This window comes from Amblyomma maculatum, chromosome 4, assembly GCF_055883805.1.
Source record: "Amblyomma maculatum isolate TAMU_Amacu chromosome 4, ASM5588380v1, whole genome shotgun sequence".
NCBI classification, from domain to species: Eukaryota; Metazoa; Arthropoda; class Arachnida; order Ixodida; family Ixodidae; genus Amblyomma; species Amblyomma maculatum.
Window position 1 is genome coordinate 173,116,441 of NC_139347.1, and position 17,841 is coordinate 173,134,281.

General features: G+C 43.1%; 1 protein-coding gene across 3 annotated transcripts in view; it reads right to left on the reverse strand.

Moving 5' to 3' along the window:
* Positions 1-835: 835 nt before the first annotated feature.
* Positions 836-17,841, reverse strand: part of LOC146193504 (uncharacterized) — a 129,149-nt gene continuing 112,143 nt past the window's right edge. The window contains exons 2-7 of one of the 3 annotated variants that reach the window (XM_084600102.1): positions 15,245-15,471; positions 13,334-13,369; positions 8,446-8,512; positions 6,928-7,109; positions 2,828-2,987; positions 836-1,044 (exon numbers count right to left, since the gene is read on the reverse strand). In XM_084600102.1, the coding sequence (XP_084456228.1) occupies positions 902-1,044; positions 2,828-2,987; positions 6,928-7,109; positions 8,446-8,512; positions 13,334-13,369; positions 15,245-15,250 (594 nt within the window). In that variant the 5' untranslated portion in view covers positions 15,251-15,471 and the 3' untranslated portion in view covers positions 836-901. Of the gene's footprint in view, positions 1,045-2,827; positions 2,988-6,927; positions 7,110-8,417; positions 8,513-13,333; positions 13,370-15,244; positions 15,472-17,841 lie in introns of all 3 variants that reach the window. The other 2 variants (XM_084600103.1, XM_084600104.1) reach the window with 2 other exon arrangements.

Genomic DNA, 17,841 nt, shown 5'->3' on the forward strand with positions numbered 1-17,841 from the left:
ATAAAACTGCATGTGTAATTACAAAATTTAGAGCTACACACGTTGCGTACAAACCGACATCTAATGAACTTTCAGTCTCTTTTGGGACGCCACCCTACTGTACGACTATACGACATAAGAAAGAAAACATTTTTAAGCTATATACCTCTCAAGTAGCTCAAAATAGGCTCCCCGTTGGGGGCCCCTCCGGGCCCCTTGTGGGCAGCCCACATGAGCCCCATGCGGGATTTGCGACTCGTGCCCAGGAGGGGCCAAAATGGGCAGCCCATCGGGCTCCCCTAAAGGGGCCAGAGAAGACCCAGCTTGGGTAACCCATCAACTGACAGGAAGTTAGGCTTACCTAATAGAGCCCACTTCTAACCCATGTGGGCTGCCCCTTTTCGGTGCCTTGGTGCAGCCCTTTTTGGGCCTGAGTGGGCAGCCCAATTTCGAAGCCCTGGTGGAGTCCTGGTTGGGCCAGAGTAGGGAAACCATTTTAAATTACCTGGTGGAGCCCTGGTAGGGCCCAAGTGGGCAGCCTGTTTTCAATGCCCTGGTAGTACCCTGACTGGGCCCAAGTGGATAGCCCATTTTCAATGCCCTGGGGGAACCCTGGCTGGGCCCTAGTGGGAAGCCCTTCTTGGTTGCCCAGATTGAGCCCAGCTTGGGCCCATTTTGGTTGCCCTAATGCAGCCCAGTCTGGGCCAAAGTGGGCAGCCCAATGTTGCCCATAATGGGCTACAGGCATGCAGGTAGCCCACATTGGCCGCCCTGCATAGCCCTGGCTGCACTAACATTATTCTGCATGATGAGTTAAAATTATTGAAAATCAGCAATATTGAATACTAAGCAGGTTTATTACACTTTTCAAATTGCAATAAAGGCAGCTTTATTGTGTATCCAAGTCACGGAGCCTTGGATTTTAGCGAGCTTGCTGCAAGGCTTGCCCGAGGTTCATCCTTGCCTTCCGGCCCCCATCCCGATCTCTCGCACCACATAAAAAGTTTGCAATGCGAGAGTTTATCCTGGCGACATCGGCATCAGGCACTCTCCGTTGGACAGCCGCTGCAATTAGACAATTGGTAATTGAGCTCACAGCTATGTAGGTAAACTTTGTAACAACAAAGTGAAGACTCAAGCAAAACCACAATCACTATGCAAAGATTCATCTTAAAAGCAGACAAAATTGGATGAAAATATATGCCAGCATGATACTAGTACTTTGTTTATACTTGAGCTGTGTATCTTTGCCAGCCTTTTAGCTGTATTTTCTGTTGTGCAGCTCAGCAACGGCTGAGTGCTTTGTAAATAGACTACATAACCATGTGTAATAAATACCATGCCAGAAAAAAAGAGTGCTTCCCGATCCGGGGCATGGCGCAGTAGTAAAGCGCTGGGCTGGGGATGCAAGGGATGGAGGTTTGAATCCCTGGTGGGAGACAAGCGTTATTAATTTTTTAAATATCAGAGCCACCACGAAAGCGTGACATTTTTTTGCTGACGACAACAATAAGCCATTAAAGGATTTCGCCTTAAAAGTTTATGACATAAGGAGAGCCCAGATTGCATTTATTGCTATGTAAACTGCAGTATCTGTCTGTATAGTGCTAATAATAAAGAGTAGCATCTGGTGCAGTCATTGACATCAGCATATTATGGAGAAAAACCATCCATGTAGTTTGTGCTTGATGGTGTGCAATCACCTTAAGTCCTCCCTTGAAAAATTTCAGAGAATTGCTGAACAAGCAACAAAAAAATTACCAAGCAGAGATCAAAATAAACACTATGGGAGCCATATTAGTAGCATGGTGTGAAGTTGCGGGTGGGGCAAAGTGAAAACAGCAATGATTATAGGCTGATGGGACTGCAGTATCTGTTTGTATAGGGCTAATAATAAAGAGTAGCATCTGGTGCAGTCATTGACATCAGCATATTATGGAGAAAAACCATCCATGTAGTTTGTACTTGATGGTGTGCAATCACCTTAAGTCCTCCCTTGAAAAATTTCAGAGAATTGCTGAACAAGCAACAAAAAAATCACGTAGCAGAGATCAAAATAAACACTATGGGAGCCATATTAGTAGCACGGTGTGAAGTTGCGGGTTGGGCAAAGTGAAAACAGCAATGATTATAGGCTGATGGGGACAGAAAAGCATTGCTGTCTTGGCAACTGTCTACTGCCAGGCTGCTTTGATCATGAAGATGGGGTGCCATCGCCACCATATGCTGACAATCGGAATGCTGCAACCGTCACTGGAGTGGAACCAGATCAAGGACGGCACAAAAAATGCATGTGCTTAGTCTGTCAACAGAAATAAGTTTAGTGTGAGCATGTCTTAAATGTAGCAATCACGCACCAAATATTGACCATGAATTCCAGTGACATTTACTCTTGAATACTCCAAATTTTTAGGTCAGAAATAGTAATGTAGGCGAAAAAAACAAATGGCATTGCACTTAGAAAATTTTGAGCTTTTAAAATACAAGGCAGCTAGCTTCAGTTAATTTGCACCATCAAGACATCCATACATTATTTCCACTGTCCATGTCACAACTGCCTCATGGGAAGTGAAAATGTAATTTGGAAACTACATGCTAGAACACACTTTAATATCAGCTCAGACAATTCTGAAAACTTTTAAGCATTTAAATATAAATACGGCATGAAAATGAAGGTGGCTCAGTGCATTTAAGTTCTGACCTTATATAAAATTTCAGTGGGAGTTTCATGAAGCATGAAGTACTCCGGCAAAAGTTAATCGGACAACCACTTAAAGCAATGCTAAAAGAGAACACAAGGGAACAGAAACATCACAAGGCCAAACAAACTTGGCATGTAAAAACTCACCTACGATCACTCGATACAGCTTCAGCTGCTTGAAGGCACGCCTGTGCCCCCGCCCTTCAAGGGTAAAAGCCAAAGCAACTGCAGTTTTTATTAATGTTTTTAGAATCAGGCATGTTGCCTCATCAGCATTTTGGCCCCCAATCAATACGAGCCGCCTGATCTGAAAACCAATATGGCACAAATCATAAGACTTTGATAGGAAAAAAATATGAACGAGCTTTTTATAAGCACATAGACATGTCATGTTTATCATGTACAAGGCTCAATAATCAGAACTTTGTCTATGCTCAACACCCTGGAATTGTTTACGACCATTTTTTGTAAAATGAAGAGCGATTTCAGCACATGATAAAATAAAAGGAACATGTGAAACCAAAATAAATGCAGTGACGCACCTGTGTTCATTTCATTGCAGCACAGTGACTTACATATCAGCTCTCCGAAATGACCTTAACTGCATTCTGAAATGGTGCGACCAGTGGCTCATGAAACTAAACACGAACAAATGCAAACAGGTCTCTTTTCACCGTTGCCAACACCCCCTCGTATTTAACAACACTATCATTGCTTCCACGTGCAATCTTATAAATACCTTGACGTAACCTTAGGCAGTGATCTTGCCTGGCACGCTCATATCTCTAATCGTGATATCATCTGCTAACAAGTCTCTTGGTTTTTTAAAACATCGTTTAAGGAATGCACCACAGCACATAATGTTACTTGCATATAAATCGCTGATCACGCCTAGAGTAGAATGTGCATCCCCAATATGGCACCTGCATTAAACCTATCTAGCTAATGCACTTGAAGCTTCATAGAATCGTACTGTGAGATTCATTTACTCTGATTACTCATTTAAAACCAGCATAACCGCATTAAAACTTCAATCCAGTCTGATGAGCCTTAATGCCCGTCATTGCAGTGCTAGCCTTTGCCTCTTTCATAAGCTATTTCGTAGTTCGCTCAATCATCCCCCTCACATAACTCCATCATCATGCATATCCCACCGCACTGCGCATCCTTTTTATAATGCACGACCACTGTGTATAACTGCCATATTTGCTTGCTAATTTTTTCCCCGAACAGCCATAGACTTCCAGGGACGACCTTCCCCACGTCATTGCTGTCATCACTTGCCCATGAATGTTTGCGACAACTAACTTCACTAACTCAAACATTATAAATCTCACTTATTTGTTAACCTAACCCTTATGTAATACCCCGAAAGGACTCTTTAAAGTAATATAATGAAAAAAAGAAGGCAATTCTTATGTCCAGCTGATCAAAACATGCTAAAGCTATGAGTGATAGTGGTTCAGTGTGAGATGCTGCATGGCCTTTTAGCTTTTTAATACATGCCCTTTTGAATCATTGACACCAAATATTTATTCACTGTATCAAAACAGCAAGGATGATTTCAAGCATTTCAAGCAAGCAAACAGCACGTGCAACTAAAACACTGATAAACTAAGCTAAAAACACAGTACAGATTGTAAAGAATATAGCCCAAGCTATGTACCCCGGAAAATGGTAACAAAAGAATGCAATACAACTGCATTTATCTTGCGCTCCATTTTGCTTTTATCACTGCAGCGACTTCACATACATGCACGCTACCTGAAAAAATGGAGGAAATTTAACCTTACATAAACCTCATTAAAACGAGTAAAACTTTGACAAGTTTACCAGCACTGCGACAGGAGACAAAGTAGAGAAGGAAGAACCCATTTAGCAATGCTGGTAAAGTTTTAGAAAATATACCAACTCGCTCAAATGTCTGTTTTGCTAGAATAAAACTTTTGTTATATCTACTGGGTTTTTCAAAGCCGCTTTTGTCTTGACATGCTTCCACAAATAGTAAGCCCCCCGTGGCAAGCCATCAATCTAGCTTTTCGCCTCTCAGGTGTTTAGTAACCTTTCTAGCATAGCCGCGTTCCTTTCCTTGATGTCTCTCAGCACAGCACACGGTGCCTTTGCATTTCATTGGAGGCGAAACGGAAAGGCGTCCATGTGCTGTGCGATGTCAGTGCACGTTAAAGATGCCCAGGTGGATGAAATTATTTCGTAGCCCTCCATTACGGCACCTCTTCTTTCACTCACACCTTCCACCCTTCCCGTACTTTGCTATTCAGATGCCGACCGAGAAGTGTGGCAGATTCTGCACCTTTTCTTTATATTTACATGACATACATGACAGAACATACATCTTGCATATTTTTGCAATAGGGCACCCTCTACACTCTTCTCCTTGTCTCAGATAGCTCTGAAAATAAAGCTTAAGCCCTACAACCACTTTAAACGTTTTATAGCTTTAAGTTTTAAAGTTTAGTAAAGTTTTTACTATTTTAAGAACTTTCCAGATGAAATTTAGCTCTCCTTGCTTGTACTGGTCTGGTGGATCACTGGCTAAAGAACACCTGTTTGTCATTTTAGATTACTCAGTACCTGAATTCTGCAAGCTAATTTCACAACTGACAAATACCTTGAACGCTCATCAAGGTCTATGCAACAAAGCTGCAGTGAAAGATCCTTATTTAAATTTCAATAATAAATAAATTTCAGTTTCAATTTCAAATTTTCGATCTGCATTACTTTGTCTCATCAAGCTTCACAGAAGCTTCTGCATAAACAACCCTGCTATTTTGAATGCAAATCGTTTACACCATGGATAATTCGAACTACATCGCACATGTCTGAGTAGCCTACTACCCGGCACATGGACAAACAAATACCCCGCAATGAGGCAGCATAGTTAGAGAGTCTGAAAGCCTCCAAAATGAGAACAGAACAACAGAAATAATTCTAATCTGCGAACCGGCAACGCCAGAAAGTAGGAGAAAGCAGTTGTGGTGGTAGGTATTCTCTGTTCATTATGACTTCTAAGGCTTGCAACTGAATGCTCATTAATTTTATCCCTGTTAATTAGAAAATATAAACAAATCTACTGTCAGTGCAGTCCCAGCAGATGACCATGTAAGGCTATTGCACTGCATGGATGCTACAAGTCTCACACAGAAGGGCACGTCCGGGTATGATTAGCATGATAAGCAAGTCAAAATAGCATTCTGCAAACCTGAACTGCACGTTGCTAAGTTGAAGACACACCTCTTACATGCATGCTAATGAAAGCATAATGAAACACAAATGGCCTCATCTCCGATAACAGGCCGACTACTTTAGTTTCAATTTCGCTTTTAGGAGTTTTGTGCCATTTGCACTACCGACGATGATGGTGGCTACTGGCTCCATATCAGGCAGACAATCAACTGCAGTTGTTTGAAGTTTCAGATGATGATTGGCAGTACTGACTGAACATTTTCTGTGCTTCCATCCATGTATTTCTTCCACTGCTCCAAAAATGTGCGCTCGTCAAGTACTGTTCAAGCTGCTTGTGATGAGACATCCCCACTACTGTATTGCAACACGAAGGATACTAGGGAGTGCCTTAAAATTTCACAGTTGTGCTCACTCCCTCCCTTCCTTTCCTCCTCTTACTCTGCTTTGATGCTCCCGATGGTATGCACGTAATACATCATTGATGTGAATGCAAGAAATAGTCATTGGTATGGCGTTCTTTTTCAACAGGCATATGATCATAGCCCAATTTGTTTTCATATAAATGTACTGCAACACAAGCAGTTCTGTCAGCACAGTAAGGCCATTCGATAATTCAAATCTTTTTCCAGTTCTGTTAGGTTCAAATAAATTAGATTTTACTGTACACTAAAACATTTATTTAAATATTTATTAAAATACTTATAATAAAGAAATACAGAGTACAAAGAAAAGAAAAAGAGAAGCCAAACATAACTCTAAATGAGGTGGCGACGGTGTTGTTCATCTTATCAATTTCCACCTCTGCATGCTGCCTGCTTTTAAATTCTAAACATAAGTCTATACCCACTACTGCACTGCACTACTTGCAGCAAGCTCCATTTAACCCAAAAATATTAAATTAACAGACGAACCGAGGAAGCAGCAGGTAATGATCATTGCTGATTTCACAACCATGCAATGTTTACAAAAGAGAATAGAAAAACATGCAAGGGAAGAAACATTGCTTGTGCTACATGGCACAAGCACTCCAAAGCTTGGATTACCATGAGAGCTTTATTGTTGTCATCCTCTAGGCTGTCCTCCAGGTTTTCCAGCTCTTCAATGGAATGCAGGTGGGCCAGCTCATCTTTGAGGCAGTCCTGAAGTGTAGCGGCATGATTGCCCTTCAACTCTTTTATGTCGGCTCTAATCTCCATCAGGAGCTGGACGACGCGTGTGTTGATCCCTGAAATAAATATTCAAAATCCATGATTACAGAACAACAACATGCATCCTTTTCAGTGCACTCATAAGTCTAAAGGTATCACACTTTGGTTTAAATCAGACTGGTTACGCAACGGAGAAGCAAGCTTTTGTTAACTTTCTTTCAACGCCTGGACTGTTACTGTTATTGCGTCTCATTCAGATCATGCATTCATTACATCACTTGTATCCAGCTTAAAGCAATGAAGCTTTGTTGCCTGTAAAGAGCTGTCTCTATATATTACAGGCCACAAAACTTCATTACTTTAAGCTGGATGCATGTAAACGCATGCATGTAAACATGTTGTCATGCTAAAAAAAACAAGCTTTGCTTCCTGCGGGTAGCATGCCTATCTCAAGAAAATGGCCAGGGTTCAATTCTCATCCCTTGTCAAAATTAGTTGAAATATTTTAGCTCAATTTCTTTTCCTTGATGGCAGCAACCAGACACAAATATGGCACCATGTCAAATATTTTTGACCTGATCAAATTATATTATACCCTCTTTCAGAGGGATTTTTTTCCTCGTGGAAAACACTGATACTGCCAGATTTTCTGTGACAAAAGACCAGTAAGGACACCATGATAAGGTATTTTCTAATAAAATGTGCACAAACCAACAATGCAACAGTCCCTCTCCAACCATCCCCCATTTCTCTCTTCCCAAGCCATCCCTCTATCCACCCACCAAGCTATCCCTCTATCCAACCACCAATACCCCCCTCTGTAGCACCCCAAGTGCAGCATGATGGCAGCTCATCCTCCAGTTCTTAAGGGCAACAACAACCCACTAATAATCTGGAATTGGAACTGCCGGAGCATTAAGCGAAAGCGGGACCCTCTAGTGCAACTCATTACTAGCAACTCGTCACCCCCAGACCTTATACTTCTACAAGAAACTCGTATAGCACTCAACATGCCAGGATATACAGCATACCATGCACCTAGCGTGGACAAGCTCGTGGTTACATCCTACATCAGACGCACACTAAGACACACAATACACGACTACACACACGAGGTAGCACACATTACCGTAGAAATTGTACCGAATAATGTTACTAAAGAATCATTAATAGTCTCCAATATATGCAACCCTCCTAGTATCCCCGCATCTCGTTGCGCGAATCTAATTAGGACAATAGCAAAGGAAGCCAAGAAAACACCTTTATTAATAGCGGGGGACCAAAACTGATTGGGGATACAGCCGTACAAACAGCAGAGGAGAGGTTCTGTCCAATCAGATACAGCAGTCACAGCTATCCGTACATATTGATTTTGAAATGCCCACCAGACAGGGTACAGTTGGTAATGCCCACCAGACAGGGTACAGTTGGTATTATGGATACCAGCCCAGATCTCACGCTCGGCAGACACATCCCGCACCTGAAATGGGAACGAACCGGACACACATAAGGCAGCGATCATTATATCATCGCCCTAACCCTTGAGGGACCACAGTGCACGCCAAAGACATAAAAGCATCGTTTGGTTAACTGGGAAAATTTTCGAAAAGGACAAAACACCCCTGCTGAAGACAACATAGAATTAAGGCAATGGGTGCGACAACTACTTCAGGACCAGGAAAATAATGCGCAGATCATTGATACAAACGAAGATGTGCCAACGTTAGATGCCAGAATGGCGCATTTACTTGAGGCCCACAGTAGTTTAAATAAACGGTATGCCACACAGAAGCACAACCGCAAACTTAAGCAGAAGATTAATGATCTGGCCAACCAAATTGAAGACTATGGAGCGCAATTGTTTCAGCAGAATTGGACACAAATATGTGAAGGGCTAAAAGGAAATCTCACCACAAAGCGTGCATGGCACCTACTTGGGCACCTTCTGGACCCAACCCAGAGCAAGACATATACACGAAACATAATAGCTAGACTAACCCATCAACACAGAGATGACACAGATTCCCTACTAGCTACTCTAAAGCATATGCACACCACCCCGGGTCAACCACAATCCCTTCCCTCGTATGCAGAAGGACCAAATGATATATTAGATGCTGCAATAACGACATCAGAAATACGGGCAGCACTTCACAAGCTCAAGAACACAACGCCAGGCGAAGATCAGGTTTCACATGCGGTGCTAAGAAATCTAGATGATAAATCATTGGAGCAACTAACGGACCTCTATAACAAACACTGGGAAGAAGGGACTCTCCCAGCAGAATGGACACACGGGAAAGTAATTCTCATACCAAAACCCAATAAGCCAATTTCCCTAGCGAGTATGCGCCCAATATCGCTCACCTCAAACTTAGGAAAACTCTTTGAACAGGTTATACTAGCTCGGTTAACTGCATACATGGATGACACGGACCAATACCCGCACTCAATGGTCGGTTTCAGACCCCGTCTATCTACGCAGGACGCTATGCTGCAGCTAACGTCAGCAGTGCTTCACTTACATATACCAACGCATACTAAGGCGATACTAGCAATAGATCTCAAAAAAGCGTTTGATAATGTACAACACACACCAATCCTACAGGTACTCATAAACATTCAAACTGGTCCTAGGGTTTACAACTACATAAGAGCCTTCCTTCAGCACAGGACAGCCACACTTCACATCGACAATCTCCACACCTCACCGTACACGCTTGCGAACGTGGGGACGCCGCAAGGCTCCGTTCTTTCCCCGTTTCTGTTCAACATTACCCTTATCCCCTTAACCGCAGAACTACAGAAAATCTCTCATCTCGGTCACACCATATACGCCGATGACATCACACTCTGGACAACACACGGATCAGACGGTGAAATCGAAGACGCGCTACAAACAGCAGCCGACACGATAGCCAAGGTTACCGCAACAATCGGATTAGAGTGCTCCCCAGAAAAATCAGAATTACTAATCATACACCCTAAAGGACGGACCTACCAAAGCCCCATAGAAATTCGAATTCAGGGAAGACAAGTACCACAGGTTCATACCATCTGCATTCTGGGACTATACCTGCAACAGGATGGAAAGAACGTCGACACAATTAAGCGGCTCAAAAAGGCCGTTGCAAACACCACACAAATCATAAAAAGGGTGACAGGACGCGCACATGGGCTTCAAGAGGCGGACACACTTCGAGTAGTGCACGCCTATACCCTCAGCAGAATTCTTTATGCTACATCATACCTCAAACTATCATGTAGTGAGGTCCAGCAAATAGACTCATTAATTCGGCAAGCAACAAAGGCAGCACTTAAATTACCGAAAAGCACTAGTAACGAGAGACTGCTCGAACTTGGAGTCTATAATGCAATACACGAACTTCGAGAGGCCCATTTAGAAGCAGAATACCTCAGATTAGCTGCTACAACTCATCATCATCATAATCATCATCAGCCTGATTATACCCACTGCAGGGCGAAGGCTTCTCCCATATTTCCATCAGCTACAACTACCGGACGACATATAATCACTAAGCTGAGCATCACTATTCCTGCAAACAATTCATCCCTATTAACACTCCCTAGCCACATTTACACTTCAATCTATGTCAAACCATTACCGCGGAACATGCACCCCCACTATGACCAAGGTCGCAGGAAGGCGCGCGCGCGGCAGCGCTGCTCAAATGGTACGGGAATGAGCCTGATGCCGTTTGGGTAGATGCCGCCTGCGATGAGAGCGGAGCCACTGTAGTTGTCCACAACCCCCCATTTCCCCCTTAACTATTGAGCTTCCTTCAGGCACGACCCCTGAAGAAGCCGAGGAGACCGCTATAGCTATTGCTCTGGCATACACCGGTGCCAGTTATATACTCAGTGATTCAAAAACTGCCATTCTAAATTATGCCAGGGGCCGGGTTCATCCTCCGGCGCACCGCTTGCTGCACATGCCCACCTCCCACCTCCCCCGACGGATTGAGCTCATCTGGGTGCCTGCGCACTCGGGAAATCCCGGCAGCGAGGCTGCCGACTACTTAGCCCGAGGGTCTAGAAACCGGGCACAGGCGGACCTCATGGGGGATTTCTCGAAGGATCGTATGCACTCGTTTGCTGAGTTCACCGCAAACTCCCGCGCTGAGCGCCTCATCTATCCGTCACCCCACCCATCCCTCACTATCAGAGAGCAGTCATTCTGGCGTCGTCTGTAGACACGAACTCTACCGACACCAGCTCTACTTTCCAAATTTAAGCCGGTATCCTCCATATGCACTTTGTGCTCCCACCCCAAGGCCACTCTTACCCCCATTCTTTTATCGTGCCCTGCGTCTCCTCCCCCCGCCGGGCCGGCGCCTCTCCGAACCTGGGAGGGCTGGGAGACCTCACTGCGATCAGCGGACCCGGCCAGGCAGACGATCGCCGTCAGCCGGGCCGCATACGTCATGGATAAACATAATATGAACGTTTAGATCGTGAGTGGGGTTGTGCGGAGGCCCAGAAGGCCTGCGTGCCTCGAATTCTTCTGCAAATAAAGTTTTTTCCTCCTCCTCCTCCTCCTCCTGACATCCCCATCACAGAAGATATGAGTGATAAAAATGATGCTCTCACTCTTGCCCTCTCAACTCGTACCTTGCCTGCATGCGAATGTAGAACCTCGATATATGAAATTCTACTTGCAGATGAAAATTTTGTTCAATCGCGAGTTTCGTTACGTTGAGGCTCCCTTGTTCTAGCCACCCAAATAAAGTAACAGGTTAGTAGAACACTGCTAGTAGATGGGAACTTGCCAATTACGAATTCAGGAAATAAGCAAGAAATTCTAGCAATAATAACGCTAACAAGGGTACCGGATGTTGTTCTGTATATCAAGAGGACAATGGGTGATAGCAAACAGACGCGAACACGTCATTTTTTTTATGTGAGCAAAGAGCGAGTGCAGCGCCCATGCCAGCGCGGCAACGTACCAACGTACCTATTTACCCGCATAATGAACTTGCCTCCCATTTTCGCCCTGACAACTTAAAAAAAAAGAACGCCAGTCGTTATGCTTCCCTTCATTGTACACCTGCGCGCCCAATCCAGTTTTGTTCTCTAGATTCCGCGCAGCGACAACTTCACGGTGTGCGTTACAGCTCCAGTGGTGGAGTGAAAAGGGCGGGGGGGGGGAGAGACTTGGCGGAGTTGCAGCGATTTTTGAAGCGCAGGATGCTAAAAGAAGTTGATCGCGACTGACCGCGATTTGATGACTGATAGGTGGAAGGATGGACGACTGTCGTAAAAAAAAATCTACTTCTTGTGTATTTAACCCTCCCCTCAAATTGACTTGGATGCAAAACGCGGTATTTCGGCTAAAGTTTGTTCTCATCCGATTGTCAATTAAGGTGGCTGCAATGCGCGGCTGCGACTTCGTTAAATTGAAAGTGCGCCACAAAATTATTTCGTTTAAATCTCGAAAAAAAATACATGATTTTAATGGGGCAGAGATTGGAAAATTTAAAAAAAAATGTTACATCGCGAATTACGTTACATTGAGGTTGGTTATATCAAGGTTCGACGAGAAGAAAATAAGTTGCTACGGCACTCCACCACATCCCGTACTTTCTGTGTCACTTGGAACGCCCAGTGAGAAGGTGCACCTGGAAAGGCTAGTTGACATCAATTGAAAGATTGCTACTACAAATGTATGTTGACCTAGCTGTTGCCCGCATTGGCTTTGAGCTGTTGCAAACAGTGCTTTTTAAAATTATTTGTAAAAGATAGTCTATGCAAAGCTTCTAAATTTCACTCAAATACTCACAAAGGCCAATTATAGAAATTTGTTGCATTACAATATTGACACTGTAGTGTTAAAATTAAGAAAGAAGTGGGACTGTACAGTGGTAAGTGGGGTCACTATTTCCACTTGTAGTGTCGCATGCTTTTAGGCTTATTTTGCAACAAAGCCCCAGGCATCATGGACTTGGAGCCTCACTTCATAACATAATGGTATTACATTACCGAGACCATATAATGGCTTTAAAGACTAAGTGAATAAGCTCAACGCATCTAACAAATGTTTTGAGCATTTGCACAATGTACAATAAATCCTAGGGATGGAGGTTTCAAGTAATTATTTTCAAAATCCGTATATGATATTAAATTTGCAAGACTGGCAAAATTCCCCCATATTCACAGTTTTTGAAACTATTTTCTGGAACTGCAATATTATGACTAAGGGTGATTCACAGCAGCCACAAAAATTGTGAATGCCACCTGAAAATAAAACCAGCATTATACGAAATTCAAGTGGTCTACTCACGTTGCTGCGAGCGCGAAATGTCCATGTCTTGCCGATCTGAAAAATTAATTCAATAGTAAATGTGTAAAAATCATTAATGTTACCAACGATGTGTAACTGCCCTGCCCCTGTCACTTTTTGAAAGCACGCAATATTGAACAAATATAATAGGTGTTTCAGCAAAGATGAAGCAGAATTTTAAAAATATTCAACAGACACACTTAGGCCACCTATGTGTATAAAGGCAGAAGTTTGATTGGCAATGCAATAGTACTTCTATGCCTGATTCCCAGAGCACACTCTTCGTCACTGGACTCGGTAGAGTCCAAGTGGGAGGTATGTTCAGCGAGTGCCATTTTATCGCAGGCTCTGGCATAGGAGACTAGATTATGAAAGATAAGGACATGAAAATTAGACATGGAATAGCACTGAGTAGCATCCTTTCAGCAACCCTAGTGGCACATTAAACACTGCCAGGTTGAAACTCAGCTTCCCTCATAGAAATCCACAACTGACAGAAGTTAGAATTTGCCAGTAATTTGAGTTCAGGATTCTGGCAAGATACAAAAATATTTGAAAATTGCAGACTTCCACTTCAAAGCATTGTTGATGACTGCAATTTCATTAAGAATATCTTCCCAGTAGCTGACCTGTTGCATTATTAACTCAACGAGAAGCGTAGCGTTTTGACAGGACAAGGAAGGCTCCCTTAAAGCCTCTGTAAATATATTAATAGCCAGGTAAGTTGTTACTGTAACTGAAACTTATAAGGGCCAATGTACTATTTTTGAACGGCATAATGTATCTGCACTTACTTTGACCTTGCTGCACAATTACAAATACAACAAGTCATGGTGCAGACATGATGAACCCAGTTCACTAATTTTTCCCTTTAATCAAACTTCCATAAAATGGACCAAGTCACACACGGTACCGCTGAGAAAAATTTTTCCTGTGTCAACAAAATCACAACTTGGCCAACACGACTTACAAGTCACCTTGCAAGAAAAGTATCACCTAGCTGATGAGTATGTAATTAAAACTCTCTCTTCCAAAAATTACTTTCCAAACTTGATCCTCAAAATTAACCATTGTGAGAAATAAAAACTAAATGTTCTATTTGACCCGATGACGAAAAAGACTTCTCTGGAATAAAAAGTATGTTTAATGGCATTTGATGAAAGGACATTTGATAATTTCAACCATCTGTTGTTCTTTGATTATACAAACAGCACATAGTACACCAGCCTCTAGCAATCTGTGACAGAAAGATCAAACCCATTCCTTTCAGGTCACCAGCTCAGTGCAATAACCACTGTGCTGCCATGGCAGCTGGAAACGGTGAAGGATACTTGCCAATATTTGTGTGCCTCATCAGATTTGTGCAGAAAAACATATGTTGAGTATGCGTCATAACAAACATCTTTTACACTAGCCCTTCTGCTTCTAATAGGATTACTTATATATCCCGCAGAAACAAATTTTACCTACCAACGAAGAGCCATGCTAGTATCACCGAGACCAGAAGTTAATTGCAAATACAACTACTGTCCACAGGAGTGCCTTTAACCTGTACACTACATGCTGGAAATGCTTAGGCTATAGCAGACAAAACTTGGTCGCAAAACTTTTGTGAAAAAAGGGAGAACCACTAAAGCTGTTCCAAAGAACTAGATAAGCATCCACCTCCCCACAACCTCCCCCCCCCCAATTTTTTAATCTACTTCCACTCGATGGTACTCCCTTAAATAAACTGAAATATGAGCACTCTAGCAGTGGGTGCACTTCAAACAGCTGAGTACTGCTCTGCAATGTTTCCAGTCATTATTACAGTCCATACCTTAGCTCTTTTCTTCAACGCTATGCTAGGGGAAGGATTAAAACACTCAAAAAGAATGTTGTGAGTTACTCAAAGCACATCTCTTTTCTTACCTGCATATCCTAACACCATGCAAGGGCAACGTTGCCAATTCAATAATGGCACCACTCTCCTCCTCGCCATCTGTTCAATGGCTGACCTTCCTGTACCTTTTGGCGGCCACGAGCACCGTACTTTGGACTTCGAGAGCCAGTTTGTTGGCACAGCACATAGTGAATCCTTTTCTTTAGTAAAAATAACTATGCAGAAAAGATGATGAGGCTTCGACCTCTTCCTTTTTCTGAAAAGTGAATAAGCAAGGCAGAGAATATGTAGAATAAACTTCTATTTGACTCGTTCTACATTTTCTAAATACTCGTGAGACTTTTACATGCTGCAAGTGTCTTTACACTTGCAAAACCTTCACTGTTTCCAACTGGAATCCCACTACTATACATGAAAATATATGAAAGCCACATCACCAACATGCCAACATTCCTTGAAATACTAGCAAACCATGTAAAATGCCAAAGTAGTTGCTTAACATTTTACACAGATTCTGCAACAATCCTCGACAGACGTCATGAATGTCATTCAAAGATGCCATATGACTTAGTTCCACCTCAAACATCATCTATCGTGGCTGTTGACCAACGAAGAAACCGTCTAATTACTTCAATACAAAATACAGCACTATCGCAAAGACATGATTTCTCACTGAAAGAGCCCATGGTTGAAAATTTACAGACAGCAGGGATCATATGTGGTAAGATTACGTACCAGTATGCAAACAACACCAGTCAAAACATTCCAGAGAGGTGCAAAGGTTATCTATGAATTACAAAGTTGCACACAAGTTGGCCGCCATTTGCTGTCACAGGCAAAACGACTGCTTACTCAAGCTCACTGACAAAATTTTGGCCAACCTGTGAACTAGCCCCCTCATATTCATGCTCACACCAGCTGTCTCATCTAACTCGTGAAAATTAGACTCACAGCTAGCTCAATTGTTTGGACTTACTCTATCTTAGGTAGAATTATATTAGGTGGAAAGTATTAATTGTTTTTTCGTGTGTGTGTGTGTATGTGTGTGTGTGTGTATCATTTTTCGTAATGTGAGTCCGTGTGAATTTTGCTTTGTTATCTAACACACGTTTAATATAAAAACTTGTCAACACACATAAACAAAAACGCATACATACGCACTGTAAAAACCCACGTATAATACATTTCTTCCCCCGATTTTATCATGTCAGATTTTCGCCTCGAACTCTATGCGGATCCCAACAAACTTGTCTAAATTCGCAGTTACAAACTATTAATCAGCGCTATCTAGAGGATGTGTTCAGCACGTTGACACTGCGATCGTCGCGACATGACTACCACGGTGTCCGCGACGCAAACGCGACCGGAAGCATGCCGAGCACACCTTAACGATCTCTCATACCTATCACTTACTTCTCTAGCTATGCTGGCCACACAGCTGCCGCATATGACAACGTGCCGGATGATAACGATCGTGAAAAGCCTGAATCTAGTAGTAGTAGTAATGCACTTTATTCCTCGCAATTCTTGGCGCAATTCTTGGGCGCACACGGCGCGCGCCTGCGCGCGGTGCTTGGTATGCGCTCCATGCGAGAGGCAATGCGCCCAATATATGAATACTCGTAAGCAAATGTCTTAAACGCATTTTTATGACTGCACAGTGTAAGCACGATGTCAGCGTGCCATGAAGAAAGGTCTGCAGCTACACTCTCATTTCATGAAACCTCATTTCGAAGGCGATGCATTTTTAAAACACCGCGATACGTGCGAGTGGGGGTCGCCACTGACCACGCGGGAGCGTCACAGAGGCAGAACTCAATTCTTCTCGTTTCACCGGCTTTATGTCGACACAGTTGGCGTGTACTTTTGAAGAGCACTGTGACAAAATTAATATGCATTGATATTTAGAAGCTATCAGTTAAAAAAAAAAAATCGGCACGATAAGTACGTGCTGTGCAGCTGCAAGGTGTTTCTTCGAACCGCAAAAGCTACTGTGCGCTCCATAGGTCTATATAGTATCCGGTCTTTGAAACTGAACAGCTTACACTCTATGCTAATTAGGCAGCTCTCAAACGGAATAGCAAACGAACCAAAACAAATTGCGCACCATTGCAGATGGCCGATGTGAGCCACCACGATGGCCGGATATATCGTCTGCGCCATCGTTGCAAAGGTACGCAGTTCATATTCGTTCGTTTGTCATGCCGGAGCTGCTTTTCACATTGAGCATCTAGAGAGCTGCAGTTTTAAGGACCGTAGTGTTGGATCAGTGCAGCGCGCGCAGGAGGATACATATGTTGGACTCCAGACGGTTGCGCGATTCTGAAACGCCAGCTGACAGAGCAGGGCACGATACGATACGAGAAAATTGTTCGTAAAGTTTTGTTTGAATGAGCATTTCTATCGTCCATGCCGGCCGCCAGGTAACTCCCACGCGCATATATCGCACTGTTTTAAAACTACAGCGCCTTGAAAATGAGTCTTGATAACTTTTCAGTCTGTTTTAGGCTTTACTGGGCTTTTCTTCGTGAAGGGCAGAACGCGGCGGATGATTGGCGACAGCTCGTGCACTGCCTCTAGAGCTGGAAGTTAGAACAGTAGGAGGCTTACGATAGCTGGGCAAATC